The 15,685-nt window shown below is 53.3% G+C and overlaps 4 protein-coding genes across 4 annotated transcripts; 2 read left to right on the plus strand and 2 right to left on the minus strand.

Moving 5' to 3' along the window:
* Positions 1-19: 19 nt before the first annotated feature.
* AB675_390 (Isoleucine--tRNA ligase) lies at positions 20-3,196 on the minus strand (the record flags this gene model as incomplete). Its single annotated transcript, XM_018144004.1, has 1 exon — positions 20-3,196. One exon carries the CDS (start codon positions 3,194-3,196, stop codon positions 20-22), a length of 3,177 nt encoding a protein of 1,058 aa, XP_018006056.1.
* A 1,418-nt stretch (positions 3,197-4,614) lies between these two features.
* AB675_391 (uncharacterized protein) lies at positions 4,615-5,718 on the plus strand (the record flags this gene model as incomplete). The annotated part of the gene is made up of 2 exons (XM_018144015.1): positions 4,615-5,517; positions 5,575-5,718. 2 exons carry the CDS (start codon positions 4,615-4,617, stop codon positions 5,716-5,718), a joined length of 1,047 nt encoding a protein of 348 aa, XP_018005953.1.
* Positions 5,719-6,453: 735 nt separating this feature from the next.
* AB675_392 (Opsin-1) lies at positions 6,454-7,548 on the minus strand (the record flags this gene model as incomplete). Its single annotated transcript, XM_018144026.1, has 5 exons — positions 6,454-6,468; positions 6,523-6,580; positions 6,629-7,251; positions 7,305-7,371; positions 7,418-7,548. 5 exons carry the CDS (start codon positions 7,546-7,548, stop codon positions 6,454-6,456), a joined length of 894 nt encoding a protein of 297 aa, XP_018005506.1.
* A 3,560-nt stretch (positions 7,549-11,108) lies between these two features.
* Positions 11,109-12,909, plus strand: AB675_393 (Tyrosine-protein phosphatase 1; the record flags this gene model as incomplete). Its single annotated transcript, XM_018144037.1, has 2 exons — positions 11,109-11,304; positions 11,351-12,909. The coding sequence occupies 2 exons, from the start codon at positions 11,109-11,111 to the stop codon at positions 12,907-12,909; spliced, it is 1,755 nt and encodes a 584-aa protein (XP_018005402.1).
* Between the last annotated feature and the right edge of the window lie 2,776 nt (positions 12,910-15,685).

Below are 15,685 nucleotides of genomic sequence, written 5' to 3' on the forward strand. Positions count from 1 at the left end.
CCCCTCAAAGTCGGTGTCGTCAGCCCTCCCTGAAATGTTGTACAACGTCGACGCACCGTGCGCATAGCGGCACATCCTCCAGCAGGTCTCCTTGCCCCTCCGCACGAGTCACCCGCTCTCCACACTTGCCCTCAGGTTCAAGCTCAGGCGAGGAAACCAAATACCGCCAACACCTAGCACACTTCCCGGCCCCCGCCTCCTGCACAACCACCACAGCCTCAACTTCCGGAAAACACCCAATCTTCCGCGTCACCCTCCAGCCCACAGTCTTGCCTCCCTCGAGCTCAACCGATCTGCAACTACCATCCTCATCGTCCTCCTCTGCATCCTGCATCTCTTTTAGCCAGTTGTTCCAGGAGCTTGGATTCTTGTCGTCCTCCTGAAAGTCAGGACGGTCCGCTATGACGATCCGCACATCGCTCACAACTAGTAGTTCCCGCCACGCGTCTACAATGACTTCTTTGATCAATTCAGCGAAATCACATCTCTCAGGAGGTTTAACGTAGATGACCACATCAGACGCCAGGCTCTGCCCCAATTTCTTCTGATTCCTCGCAACCTCTTGCGCCGCTTTCGTCGTGGAATTTATCAGGTTGAGTGTTGACCACAGCTCCGCACTGCTAGCACCCGGCTTCCATTGCTCAAGCTTCGCCTCCAAATTTGAACGAGTGCGGCGGAGTGGGTGCCTTTCCGCATCGGCTTTGACCGCAGCCGAGGAGTGCTCCCATGTCTCCTCCACTAGGAGCGGCAACACCGGCGCGAGCAGCTCTTGTAAGGAGGCAAAGATGTCGTAGAGGGTAGTGACCGCGCTCTTCCGGCGTGGCGAGTTGACTGCGTCGCAATAGATGATGTCCTTGACGCTCTCGAGGTAGAGTCCGGATAAGTCGGTGGCGACGAATTTGTTGATGAGGGCGATGCCGCGGTGGAATTCGTATTTGTCGTATGCGGATCGAACTTGCTCAATGGTACTGAACAGGCGATGGTGCATTAGCTGGTCGAGTTGGGCGAGGTCCTTGAAGGGAAGAAGGCCGGCAGTTGGGTCGAAGTCGGGGCCAAGCATGCCGAGGAGGACTTTGAACGTAACGCGTAGCTTGTCTAGAGCAGAGTGGGTGGATTTGACGACTTTGTCGCTAATTGTGACATCTTTTGTGAAGTCAGTCGATGCGACCCATAGGCGGAGTGCGTCTGGACCAAGAGAGTGGTTCTCGCGGGATTTCTTCTTGGTTGATGGTGGGGACGGCGGGACCGCTGCGGATGTTGCAAGCCCAGTGATGATTTCGTCGGGTGAGACAACATTTCCAAGCGACTTCGACATCTTCTTGCCATGTGCATCGAGTGTAAAGCCGTGTGTAAGCAATGTTTCGAAAGGCGCCGACATTAGATCCGTGGTAATTCCGCTTGCTTTCTGGGCTGCGACAGCGGTGAGGAGACTAGATTGAAACCAGCCACGATGTTGATCAGTGCCTTCAAGATAAACGTCTGCGACAGGTTGCTGCTGACTACCAGCAGCGTCGCTGCCTGCCGTCATGAATTTCCAGCTTGTTCCGCTATCGAACCAGACGTCCATTGTATCGGTGCCACGGACGTAGTCAGAAGGCTCGAGACCTTCGGGCAGCCAGGCCGGCTCATCTGGACCATCGGCCCACCAAGCGTTGGTACCTCGCTCATCCATGACCCTGATAACATGATCCACGGTGCTGGCACTGAGAACGGCTTCGCCAGTCTCGCGATGGTAGAATGCTGGAATAGGTACGCCCCACGAGCGTTGTCTCGAAATGCACCATTCTGTCCGGCTTTCAACAAAGCTGCGTAGTCTCGACTTGCCACTCTCTGGAATGAAACGAACGTTTCCCAGTGCAGCAAGTGCATCGCTACGGATCGAGGACAGATCAGCGAACCATTGGGCGGTCGCCCGAATCATGATCGGCTCTTTCGTGCGCCAGTCAATTGGGTATTTGTGCTGATAGCTAGCGTGGTGAACCAGGGCGTTAGACTCCCGAAGCAGGTCGAGCACAGCCTTGTTACCCTCGGTAGAGGCCTGAAGGCCAGCGAGAAGGTCCGGCTTCTCCGGCGTAGCTGTAGCGTCGAACCGACCTAGATCACCGACAGGTGCTCTGACAACAACTCTTCCTGCCGAGATGTGGTCGGAAAGCGCGAGATAGTCATCCATACCATGACCTGGAGCGCAATGAACGAGACCTGTCCCACTGTCCGCCGAGACAAAATCGGCGTGGACGATGGGACGATTCAGTGAGAATGGTCGGAATGCTGAATGGCCGTGGTAGGAGCTTTCGAGCAACTCTGCTGGGTCGAACACTTTTTCGAAAGAGAGATCTTCACCGATTGCTTTCTCGACTGCTTCCTTCCGGGCTTCCGCAATAACAAGCCTTCCGTGCCTAGCTGATTTTACGACGCAATATGCCAGGTCCCTGTGAACCGCGATAGCCTGGTTGGCAGGTAACGTCCAGGGCGTGGTGGTCCAGATAAGTGCATGCAATGGGCCATCGCCAGGTTTTGAATTGTCCAGCTGAAACTTGACGTAGGCCGCCGTGCTGACGTGGTCCTCCTTGTACTCGAGTTCCGCCTCTGCCAGCGCGGTCCCCGAACTCGGGCTCCAATACACAGGCTTGTGCTTTCTGTAGATCAAACCCTTCTCGACCATGTCTCGAAACACCTGGAGCTGCCGCAATTCGAACGATTTGTCCATCGTCTTCCAATGGCCCTCCCAGTCCGCCATGACACCCCAAGCCTTGAAGCCCTTCATCTGCTTTTCGACCGCTTTCAATGCAAAGTTCCGTGCCGCCTTGCGGATGGCAACCGGGTCTTTACCTTCTCCACGCTGCCAGCCATGCTTCTCGAGCGCTTTCAGCTCTATAGGTAGACCGTGACAGTCCCATCCGGGCACGTAGTCTATCTTGTTCCCCTGGGACAGTTTTGTACGGCATATTATGTCCTTGAGGATCTTGTTTAGGGCATGGCCTACGTGGAGGTCACCGTTGGCGTACGGCGGCCCATCATGGAGTGTGAAGGTTGGTGAGGTAGTACGTGCCTGGCGCTGCCAGGCATACAGGTCATCTGTGCATCGTGGGAGGTACTTGGCGATGTCTTGCGGCGGAGCGCGCGCTGGGAATGTGGAGACCGGTAGGCGAAGTGTTGACTTCAGGAACTTTGCTGCCTGTTTTGCGGCCTCGGTCATGACCTGAGGGTCATCGGAGACAGCGCGAAGGCCTAGGAGGATTGAAAATCGTTAGAAAGCGGGAGTCGGAATGAGTACTCTCGTGTATGCCGGTCAACTTTCTTCGTGGTTGCTGGAAGGAACGACTCAAGCATTTCTCCAAGTTGACGTTTTTCGAATCAGTATGATAAGGCAATCACAAATTCAGGCAACCACGACCTTTGTTTCTGTTCAAGGTTGCAGCTTGTAGGTGCGTGGTACGCCGTGTGTTCAGCGATCGCTCGGAGCTGCCAGTCCGACAGCTTGATGTTCGTCCGATGTGAAGAAGGACGTCGGCTTTTGCGGAGAGCGGTCTCATAGAATGTTGTGAACCGTCATTCCGACCTCCACCGAACCTACTACTCGATCCCCTTCAACCTGCAGATCATGAAGCATGCTCTTTTCGACCTCTACTCGGCCCACACAGCGGCCTTTTGCAGACACTTTTCATGAACAGACACTCATACAGGTTGCATCAGGCGACGACTTATGACCACGAGAGGAGATATCATATTCGGAACATGTGTCGCAGCCTCCCCTCAGTCAGAGTATCAGGGACACAAAGACCATCGTCAGGTGCGTGCAGCGGACGGAAATACTGGGAGTAGAGGCTTATGTCGGATCAGGTAGGGACTGCGAGGTTTGAGAACGGTGGGTGGGTCGGCCTTCAGGTAGGAATGATGTCGTCTTATGGCGTGGTCCTGCTCTTGTGACACAGGTATGTTGTTGATTCTCGACGTTCGGCTACGAGGGAACTGGAGCTGGAGTGTTCGTCATTGTCTGGATCGTCTTCGTAGGTAGCTGAGGTGGACAGTCCTCTGGAGGTATGGAAACTCGTGGGAAGCCAGCCAGCGTCGGCTGTGAAGCAATAGCAAATACACACATACAGCACAGGAGATGGCTGGTGGCCACACGAACTAAGCCTGAGGAGAGTACTCGAATGATGAAGAGAACGATGCAGGACTACACGAAGCTACAGCAAAATTGGCAGTAAGAGAAGGAGCCATGGTGATGCGTAGAGAAGGTACATCAGCGGACTGAGAAGGAGCCATGGCACCTAGTGCGCAGAGAATTGGAAGGCGCGTCTCTGGACTAGGAAGGCACACAGCGTGGTACCCCGAAATTCGCACAGTCGCGGTTGCCTTATTTGACCTCAAATTTTGGCATTTCAACTGCAAGTCGTTCGTTTAATCTTCACATTCTATCCATCTCTGTGTTCCTGATCGAGGGCCCCTTCTCAATTGGTCTACCACGTCCTTTTTCATCGACAGACTCTCGCAATCCATCTCAACCAGCACTTGTGCATCGCTGTTGATTTGCATCACCGAGAATCGGGCAAAACTTTCCAACCTGAGCAAATTAGCCATCATCGCCGTCATCACTTCATCTCGTTGATCACCATGCATCGTCTCGACACCATCCCGGCGGAGATCCGTCGCAACATCTACGAGCAGTATCTAGCGTGTGGAGAGGTCAGCTATCATGTAGTGTTCTTGGACGCAGATTACAACAGAAACAGTCGACCTGACCCTCAGTTCACGGTAGGGGAGGGCTACAACAGATCGACGTGGGGCGCTGGGATCTTGGGCGTGTCTCGACTTATCCGCGAAGAGTTGATACCTGTCATATGCAGCGAGCGACCTCTGGAGCTCGGCCGTGAGCAGGTTCATATTGCTGGAATCGGAGTGATAGTAGAGTCTCCTCGGCAGATTCCAAAGCAGGCTCTACCACGGCTGTATGCCTGCGTCCCCAAAGATTGGCAGAAGCACATACAAGGGCTATCGATCGTCGATGATCGTATGCTACCCTCTCTGACACCAGAATTTCACAGCAGTCTGCCACAGCTCCAGTACTTTGATACAAACAAGACATTCGAACTTCCAGATGGCTTCAGAGAACTACCGTCTGCGCTGCTCGAGAACTTCACGGCATCTGCCTTCAATGCTGGAGACTATACCCCTTTGTTGGTGGATCGTTGTTTGGATGTGCTCCGGGAGTTCCTGCTTCAGACGCCAATCTACGCTACAAAGTCCAGGCCGGTGGAAATCAGAGCGGATATCCTGATCGGAACGTTTCACATCAGTCGACCCGAGCGAGACGATGCTGTAGCAAACGATGCTGGCGAAGGAGACTCTGACAGCGAAGGAGACTCTGACGGCGAAGTAGGTCGGATGGCGGCGATGCCTTTGACGGCTCAGGGAAACTTGGACGACGAAGAACATTCCGCAACTGAGCCAGAGAACCCATACGGCTGGCCATACCCACTGGCTGATCCCGGCGACGAACACTTGGGCAATATCTTGGTACGTTTGAGACTCCCCCAGCCCACCCCATGGTCCTCCACTGACCTCTATCATTAGCGTTGTCACATCACATTGCCTGCCCATGCCGAATTCGCTGCGCGTCACTGTAACATCTCTTGGGATGAGGAGTACCAGAAGGCCGAACGCTACTACCTGGCAGAGAAGGACAATGAGAAGCTCATCTGGAAGGTTGAAGGATGATGCTATTTGAGCGTAGTCACATGAGAGAAGAAGAACTCGAATGCCAGGCGCAGCCTGAGGACACCTGCCATATAATGTACCAGAGATGGTCAAAGAGACCGAAGTTCTGCGGAAGACATGCGAGACAGCATTTATATTCCGTCGCCAAGAGACGAGGAGGGTGCGCAGGCAACGATCTAGAGTCGTACCACGCACGTACGCGTAACAAGAGTACCACTCATTAGCTAAAGCAAAATAGGTTGAGAAAACCATGATAAGTAAAGAGAGAGGCATTCATGATTGCTATCCTGGCTGATTGACTATCTGATTTTACACAAAAACGCCACGTGCATGCGACTAAATACGAGGTGTCTAAGAACACCGGTTCGATGCACAGACTGCTGCCTTTCGGTTGTGTCTCTCTTCATTCATCTTGCAAAGTACCAGCTCAAAGTCAGGCCTTTTTATCCTTCAGCTCATCCAACTAATTACGTTCTTGGGGTCGTGAGGCTCGATGATCGTGTTGGGGTAGTTTGATGGTGTGGAGATAGTGTGATCGATATCGTTTGGGACGTTAGAGTTGGGTTGGGAGTATTGTTGGTGTTGTCCTCGTTGGCAGACTGCATTCTCGATCGAGGTGTTGTTCGTTCTCGTCCCCATGTTCATTACTTGGATTTGTGTTCCGACAATCGCGTAAAGCGCTTAGCACGGCAGGTTGGCAGATCTCGGACGATTGTCGTGGCGTCGAATCGTGATTTAGTCATCGCCAACCTGTGTGATTGTCAGTATGACGGAACGCGTTTATGCTTCATCGTCGTCACCCACCCGGAGGGTGCCCTGGCTACCGAAGCCGTTGGACCAGAAGCCTTCGAGCGATGGGGAGCTTCAGGTTGTTAGTGAATGTCCTTGTCAAGTCTGAGATTTTGCTTACGTGGATGACATGCTGTCGTGGGTGAACAGGAGCCAGAAGCCGAAGACTGGCTTGGCAAGGACATCGAGAACAGCATAGGAGATGATCTCAGCATCAAGACCGACCAGGCGGCCACCATCAGCGATACCCCAGATGATTGGGTAGACAGTCCAGAGGATCAAGGTGAACCCGGCAATTGCACCGTAGAAAGCCTTGGTCTTGCTGTCCTTGCTCGCAACAGTAGAGCGACCATTGACGGCAAGCTGGTAAACGACGACAAGGTAGGCAATGCAAGCCCACGCGTACCAGCCCCACTTCTGGCCATCACCCTTGCCGTAAGCAGCGAAGAGACCAGTGAGCACCATGATCACATCAGCAACGATGGCGACCAGAATGTTGGCGCCGCTGAGACCAGCCATAAGAGCGAGATCCATGAGCAGGAGTGGGGTGGTGACACTCCAGTCAACGTAACGTGCCCAGTAGACCTCACGGTAGATGATCTGCTCGGTATCTGGGACGTGCTTGTGGCTCTCAGTTATGACGGTCTTGTTGAGGCTGATGCCATCACCGCTGGCCATGGCAAAGTAGGACAGGAAGGCAAAGGTGGTGATGAAGGCGGTCAGGATGTGGAACAGGCGTTTTTGCTGGGACAGGAATTAGCTTTGGAAGGCTCGAGGAAGCTCCGGGAGCTACGTACCACTGGCTGACGGAAGGCCATGCCATAGAAGGCCAGCGATGACAGGGCCATGATGATGCAAACGGCCCTGAGAGAGTCAGTGAAGCTCGCTGAAGCTGTTCCGAGCTCCTTACCATAGTGTACGGTTACCAACATCACCAGCCGTCTGGTAGATGGGGTCGGCACCTGGGATGACAGTGGGAATGGGTGCTACCGTAGAGGTGGCCTTCTTGAGAGCCTCAACCATGCCTGGCTCGACAATCATGATTGCGGTATGGAGATATGTCTGGTTAAATTATGTTCAAGAGATATATGCACAACGACGAGAGTGAACGAGCAGTGGTAGAGAGGAGGAAGAGTACTCGAAATTCAAGGCAGCAGTATAACGAAAAGCTAGGTACCTGAGGCAGGAGCTCTTCTCAGACAGTGACGTTGCTGCGGAGAGAGGGGGGCCACAATTCTGGTAAGGTAAGCTGCGGGAAAGTCACAAGTCACTGCTCGTCTCACAAAATTTGGGCGCCAGCAAGCTCCTTGGTCAGCTATGTTGGCGCTAAACCAAGCTACAGATGAAGGCTCCTTTCTGTCAATCGCTGGCTTGTCATGCAGCACGTTGCTATGGTATTTCGGTGGAGTGTGGCTGATGTTGACCTTGAATTCATGCTCCCCGCAACTGGCGCGGCGGCATCATGACGAGATGGATTTTGCCTCCGACCAATCATCACGTCCAGTCTCATCCCGTTCTGTCTCCACTGGCATCCGGGCTGATTGATTTTTATCCATTATCCTCGATCGTTAGGCCATCGGACTGCACCACGGCCTGAAAGCCTGCACAGAATCAAGCAGGCCTCTAAAGGTCTAACCGACATGAGTTCAAGTGTGAAGTACCTGATACATTGGCACATGCTATCATGCAAGCTTGAGGTCGCCCGATGGAACAGAAGCAATGTGCGGTGACGGCGGTCCGGGAAAGTACCTGGTACCTGTCCAGAAGTGAGCTAAGTTCGTGGCATTGCAGAGCGATACAGCGCGGTCTCAACGGCGAAGAGCAGCATCAGTGTGTACATTCGAAGACTCCGATGCTAAGTCTTGAAGCAACAAGATCTTCGAACACGAGCTTACACACGAAGTCAGATGCCATTCTGCCTTGGGTGCTCGCTTCAAGCCGGGGCCATGCACATGCATACCCCGCAAAGCAGATCCCAAAATGTTCATACAGATCCTTGTCTTGGTGGTGCTTCTACTGAGATCTAAAAATGCATATCATCTCTAGACGAGGCTTTTGAGGACCTCATGACCAGCCGATCTAGACCTCGTTGCACGCTGATGTCCCCATCGAGGACTTTCGGGCGCACTCCGGGTTGAGCTCGTCGTACAATGACTCGAACCGCCATGTATGATCGGTCACTGTGAATCACGTCCAGGCTCAGAGAAGACAGCATTCGCATGGCGCTCATTACTATGCGATGAGCGTAAGACGAAATATAGGAGGACAATGGACGTCCTGACTCATCAACACGGCGGTCGAGTGAACACCGCTTTGAGACTGGGAGCATCAACAATATGAGCTAGGGTGAGATGCTGAGCGACAGTAAGTTGGATCTGTAACTGTGCCTGAATTCGTGTCTCGTCCAGCTCCCGCAGAGATCAATCTTCGGACGAAATGAGGGTCAAAACTCATGGGAGAGGTGGGTAATGGCCTAATCTGCGTCCGTGGTGTCACGGTGAGCATGAGGAGCCAGTCAAGGGCTAGAGCAGAGCGAAGTGTCGCTTATTGAACTTCATGTAGATGAAGAGGGCACTCCGTTTCAGGTTTGATATGTGACCTGACGTGGTCTCCATGACGGCTGTGAAGCTGCCCGGAGTCAGACGTGAATAGACAAACGATTTGTGTATGACTGCTGCTCGATCGCACAATGGCGTCGCTGCGGATGTCAATATTGTCTCTCACCACGTCTGTGGTTGCCGATGACGGCATTGAAGTGGCATCTTCAGCCATTTGAAGGTGAAGTGCGAATGGTCGTCTCGAACCCTCTTCTGCTCCACCATACAGCAAGGTTGAGGTATCCCAGAACAACCCAGTGCACCGCAAACAATTGCCTCAGGAAAGCCATGCTCAAGACCGATACGCTCATCTGAGCCTTTGCGTACTGACGGACGTCAACTCCAGGATGCATAGTTCCTCTTCGTAACGTCGTTCTTGTTCCTTCCACGCTTTCCAAAGAACTTCTTTCCAAGAACGACATGATGGCGAAGGAGCGCATCGAGATGACCAGCGGCAGTGACACGACTCAGACTGCTGCCAGGTTCTGGACGGAGAGCAGACCCACTGTTGAGGTCAGGAGTGCTATCGCATGGCCGAGAAGCTGGCACAGGTTGATCCTGTGAATGTCCGAGAACGTATCGGGCCGCGTTGTAGGCTCCTGTGGCCGAGTATCTGCTCATTTTTCCAGTCGACTGGCTCTCAACTGGTGGCTGAGATCAGCCATAACCGGCGCCCGCTTCCAAAATCGCAGCGAGCGAGCGGAAGGATATCTTTAAGCCGTAGGTGGGCCGTAGTCAGGGTTTCCCTCGCTGTGGCGCTTTTGGTTCCGGCTTGTGCCCGCTCTTCAGCTCTTCCCAGAAGAACTTGAAAAATCGGCCGACGCCTCCATTGCCCGCGAACTCCTCACCCTCGATCTGGGTGGGATTATGATATTCGGGGGCTTTACCATGCTGTAGCGTATGGACTCTCTTATGAACTTGCTGTACTGATCGTGTGAACACGGGCGATCTCAAGAGAGCGTCGATGAGCTTGCGCTGGATCTCGTCAGCGATGTCCACGAATTCTCGGGCAATTCAAGCCTACCTCAAAAATCGCGAACCAAGACATCGTATCAGCCGGTTCACGCGAGCGTCCTGAGTAATCAATGCTTCCTACCTGTGCTGCTTTGGCAGTCTAGACTCGTACTACCAAGTTATATGACATATAACTCGGTCCAGCATCACTCATAACGAGGACACTGGAATCACTACGTGGCCTTGACTAGAGATGCGGTGGCGTGGTTGAGGTCGGACTCGCCGGAGGATAGCCCGAGGCTGAATTTCAGCCTCGCCGGCCGTTCTCCGCCACGACTTATCAGGAACGCGAGGAGCAGCGACGACCATTAACGTCAACAAATAAAACATCGAAATCCGTGAGCCTTCGAACGATTTCTGTGCTCCTGCTTGTGTCAGAGAAAGACCGGGTGCAATCACGTTGGCAAACCTTGGCTCTCTTCTTCACTTTCTCGCTTTGGCTTATTTAAGCATCACTGATCTACCCACATCGGCAATACGGACATAGCTCGCTAAGTCTCTCATCACGCGAACGGCATTGACGATCGTTGCTCGAGTTCTCCACTACATCGAAGCCTCGTCTCCGCATACTAGAAGACCGCTTGCTGTTTCGAAAACGCATTGGCTAACATCCCGATACCCCTTCTTGGCTCCTACACCCCTCGGCCTGTTCCAAGACGACCGTCTCACGCTTCTTCTCTGACAGAGGCTCCGGCGCCGGGATCTCAGAGGTGATACTGGCACTCTGGTTTCATCAAAGTAGTACTCATCTGTAGATAGCAATCTGAAGATCCGCCTCGTCCACCACCACCAGCCCGCAAACCAACTATCTTCCAGCGGTTTCATATACATTCACACGGCAAGAAACAGAAGCCGAAACCACCAACGCTGCACATCGAGCGGCCAGTGACTTCATCATCATTGCCTGTGGTAGCTACCAGCAGTCGAGCGTCTAGCCAGACCAGGATAAAGACCAGCCATTCCACTGATGTAGCCGAGATCACTGCCAGCATGCCACAGAGCCTTGATCTGGGCTCAGATCTGAAGGAGAGAAAGCGGCCAAGGGACCACAGTAGAGACAGCAGAAGGGCCAGTGGGAAGTCCGGCACCGCAAAAGCCAACACGAACCACCAAGCACCGACTGTGGATGAAGCTGCAATGAGACGGTCACTTCGGATGCCTGCTTACTTGAGCAAGTCGAAATCAGGTGAGTGTAGTCCACAGCCATGGACACTGATCTGACCCTAGGTCAGAAATATCAGAGGCTTTCCTTGACCTGGAATGGAAGCAACGATATCGGGTCGCAGGTGCCTTACAAGATGCGGACTCACCTTTCAAGCTCGATAAATCTGCTAAGGTGACGCAGCGAAATCGCTATGGCAACATACAGCCCTGGGCAGACTCACGAATACAGCTACGAACGCCCATCGGAGGATCGGACTATATCAATGCCTCTCCAATCAGACTGCAGTCAATATCCCGACGTGCGATCAAGCAGCTGAAGCGGACATCATCGACAGCTAGCGCTTCTTCAATCAAAACAGGCGGCGAATACAGCTATATCGCCACGCAAGGTCCCAAAGACGGCCAGTTCTCCCACTTCTGGCACATGGTCATGCAGGAGAGCATCGGTGACACCGGAGTGATCATTATGCTTACGCCATGCTACGAAGGCAACAAAGAGAAATGTGCCCAATACTTTCCCTTTGACAAGGCTCGTCCGATCGTACTCGCCCCTGAGCAACGGAATGCAAGCAATAGTGATGTCGTGACTGCTATCCGAGAAGATGGTGACCTCTTCCTGAATTCTCCTTATCGCACAACTGGTTCTAACCTTTTTCGTTCAGACCCTCAAATCCCGACGGACGGTAACACGACGGAGACAAATCACGTCCCACTGCCCGACATGACCGAAGCAGGCACGGTCGAACTGCTGTCGTCTACCTACGATGCTGAGATAGGCTGCGTGGTACGAACGCTCAAGCTTACCATCGGCAGCCAAGAGAAGACTGTGATCCACTACCTCTACGAGCACTGGCCCGATTTCGGCAAGCCAGAAGCCGAAGAACGGGCAGCCCTCTTGCGTCTCATGAAGAAGAGTAAGGAGGACGCAGGCGAAAGTCCGCGAGTAGTGCACTGCAGCGCTGGCGTTGGCAGGACAGGCACGTTCGTGGCACTCGACTTCCTGACCGCCGAACTTAGCGCTGGACGACTCGCAAGCCGTACTGAAGATCCGACAGAAAGAGACGCCACCACCTCGGACTCCAAAGTAACCAATAACACGACGGCTGAGCAAGGCACCGGCAAGCCCAACGACCCGCCCACGGACAATACCACATACGGCAAATCCGGCATCGCCCGCTCCAAGATTACGACCCCTGAGCTCAAACAAGGAGAGGGAACAAGCATCACTGGAGACCTCATCCACGACACAGTCGACGCCCTCCGCCAGCAGCGCATGATGATGGTCATGAATGAAGTCCAGTACAGCCTGCTCTACGAAGTCGTCCGGGACGCATTCCTGGACATGTATGCTGAGAAGGCTACAGGCGCTGTTGTAGTGCCCGGGACAGACGATGGCGATAGGACTGCCAAAGCTGCTAAGAAGAGTGCTGGGAGTCAAGGAGATGGAGAAGAGATGGTGCTTTCGCCGTCGTCGCCTATACGGAGTCAGGACGGAGAGGTTGATTCGGATGCTGATACTGAGATCGCGGGGATGACGCCGCGTCCGGAGGACGTCAAGGGAGAGCATGATCCGTACGCCGAGGTGGCGCCGGAGAGGATCAGGCAGAATTTGGGTTTGAAGGGATGATGGCGACCATTGTTTGGTCTGCAGTTGTTTGATTTTAGGCATTGGGAGGGTCATATTTGAACTCAGCACGGCGTAGCTGGACGTCGTTTGGCATTTGCAGGGCATACGTTGGGTAGCGGCGGGGCGCAGGATCAATCTTCAGAGACGAAGCGTAGGAGCGCACGGCAATACTGCATGGTACTCCCGAAGCAACTCACGTATTGCCGTCTCTTTTGCAGGGTTTTGATTTCTGTTCTGTGGTCTACCACGGAGCTCATCCACCCTGTTCCTGAAGCTCTGCATCGTCCAAGCACGCGTGGCTTACCGCGGCAGTGCGTTCTGGCAAAAAACGCACGGTCGGGGATGTCTTTTCCGCCTCATCTGCGGCAGGTTCACATTGACTCCAGAAACTGGAAGCCTGTTGCCTGACCGGGACTTCTATCTGTTCCGCGACGAAAAACCAGACCATGGTCCAGAATCTGACGAAGCGCTTCGCCGACGAGGTTTCTAGCCATGCCAGTCAACATGTGCTGCACGATCTTCAGCCACTGTTTTCGAACACAAGCGGCGTGTCTGTTGCATCTCATGCTCCGAATGCAACGTGGTCAGAGGCTACGCGACCTTCCAAAGATGTGGTCCTGGTCGTGGCTTGGGGCATAGTCGTGGCTGTCTTGTTGCTTAGGCGAGGGTTGTACACAGACGCTCGTAAGGCTTTAGTAAAGCGAGATGAGATGGTCCTTCCCACAGAGCCCTTCCACCACGGGGCCTCCCGTGTACATACTATACATTTATTCAGATGGCTTCGGTACCTACCAAAAAAAAGAGACTGCCTTCTTTGCAGGTTTGGCGCATGGAGCAGTTCGATCCTTCATTCTTAGGCTGCTAGCACAGCACCCTTGCCTTCGAACCAGCCAGTCAGGCGGGCAGTGATGGTGTTCCGTAGTGGCAAGTTGGTGTAGAGGCCGTTGCATCCGACAGATTCGTTGTACCACGAGACGAGATCACCCAGATGGTGGTCAGCAATGTGCTCGTGGGCTGCTTGCTTGAATGCCCCAAACTTGACAACGGCTATGGCCCCGAGGCCAGAACGACATTGTAGCAGAGCGAGGCGCACTCCGATAGTTGCAGCGGGCATATAAAGGCGACGCGGCGAGCTTATATCCACTGATCAGATCTTCTTTGATGTGCTTGGCCATAGAGTTCTTGCGAACAAGCTCGACAATATCATCATCAGCAAGCCCGTCAATAGTACTACGTTAAGCATTCACATGTGAAAGGCAACCATTATCCACCTCGAAGGCGAAGCCAAAGCAGAGGCGATTAACGATATGAAGATCATCTGAGTCGTCTCTCCGATCGTCTGTCGTAGGGCCAAGCTTCAGTAGTCGAGGCTTGAAAGGATTCTGACAAGTTGGATAAGGCCATTCGATCTGGACGTGAGAGAGCTGTTTATGTGTAACTCAGTGGAGGAGCGCCGTAGAAGGACAATCTACTAAGACATGTCCACGTGGCCAAGATGACGATGGGAAACTGCCACGCGGACAGCGTATCAGCCGTCCAATTTCAAGGGGACGCGGAAGTAGTATTCGTTGTCGGCTAGGGGTTCGCCTTCGTCAGCCTGCACAAAAATCTTGCCGGACTGATTATGCGTGACTCTAGGCACTTGTCGTTCTGCGGTAGGAGTTGCTCACTTCTAGTAGCGAATAATCCGCGTGATAGAACCACGAAAAAAGCGTACGAGAACATTAAAAACGCTATGCTGGTAAGGTGAGCGCAGGTGCGATGCGTCACGAAGAGCTTGAGCATCTGTTGCGTCTTCATATCGGATATGGACCATCGCGAACTGATTTCGCCGAAATGGAGACCAGCGCGAGACCTCCCGTGTGCACTTCTCAGTGATGGGCCTCGGTCCTCTGCCCTGCGCAGATGGTGCTTGCCCGTCGGTTAGAATTTTCTCGATACCGTCAGATTCCATCTCGATCAGCAGGCTTTTGACGAGTTTCTGTCGGACAGCCTCCACTCCAGACGGTACTGCACCCATGAACAGGAAGCATAGCTTGGACGCGAACATGACCTCTTCGGAGAGTGTAAAACGCCGCAGCGGAGCGTGTCTTTTGGCCATCGGGGCAGTCATCGACATCAACAACCCGATGTGTGTCAGTTCGTGGCCTTTGGTAACAAGGAACTCGTTTCCATGAAGTCGTTGTGGCCACGAACATAGTCTTTACATTTGGGCCACCGGACCACCTCGGCGGAGAGCCTCATTCAATGCGCTATGACTTGGTCATATGCTTTGATGGCTCTGAGCAGATTTGTCCCTTCACCCCTGTCAACGACAACATGCGTTTTCCTGATCTTTGTCGAGACTGTGGATGCGCTCGTTTGTATAGCAGCAGAAGTTTATATCGTCGTAGTTGCATGATTTCATCGTCAACATCGCATTGCTTGCCACCAACCATATTTGTGGCTATGCACCAAGTGACCACGCGTGCCGAGGCCAAAGAGTTGTTTACAACAAAGCCCGAAAGACGGGCTTGTCGAACACAAATCTGAACAGCGCCTCCTGAAGAGCGCATTCATGACTTCGAGCCCGAGGGTCGCTCACTGCTCCGTCTCGTAGTGGTCCTCGTGGCTCATATTTTGGTAATGGTGATAGATGATAGAACGTATCAGATAGTGTGGAGTGGTCAAGGAGCTAAACATAATGTCTTCTCTGGCTCGCCGATCGCCTGCCTGCTCAAGAACAAGCGGTACATTGGTGTGATCGAAGGTGACTCTGTTCCTGCGGAGTTCATTC

Source organism: Cyphellophora attinorum (assembly GCF_001299255.1).
Source record: "Cyphellophora attinorum strain CBS 131958 chromosome Unknown Contig1, whole genome shotgun sequence".
In the NCBI taxonomy this organism is placed as follows: Eukaryota; Fungi; Ascomycota; class Eurotiomycetes; order Chaetothyriales; family Cyphellophoraceae; genus Cyphellophora; species Cyphellophora attinorum.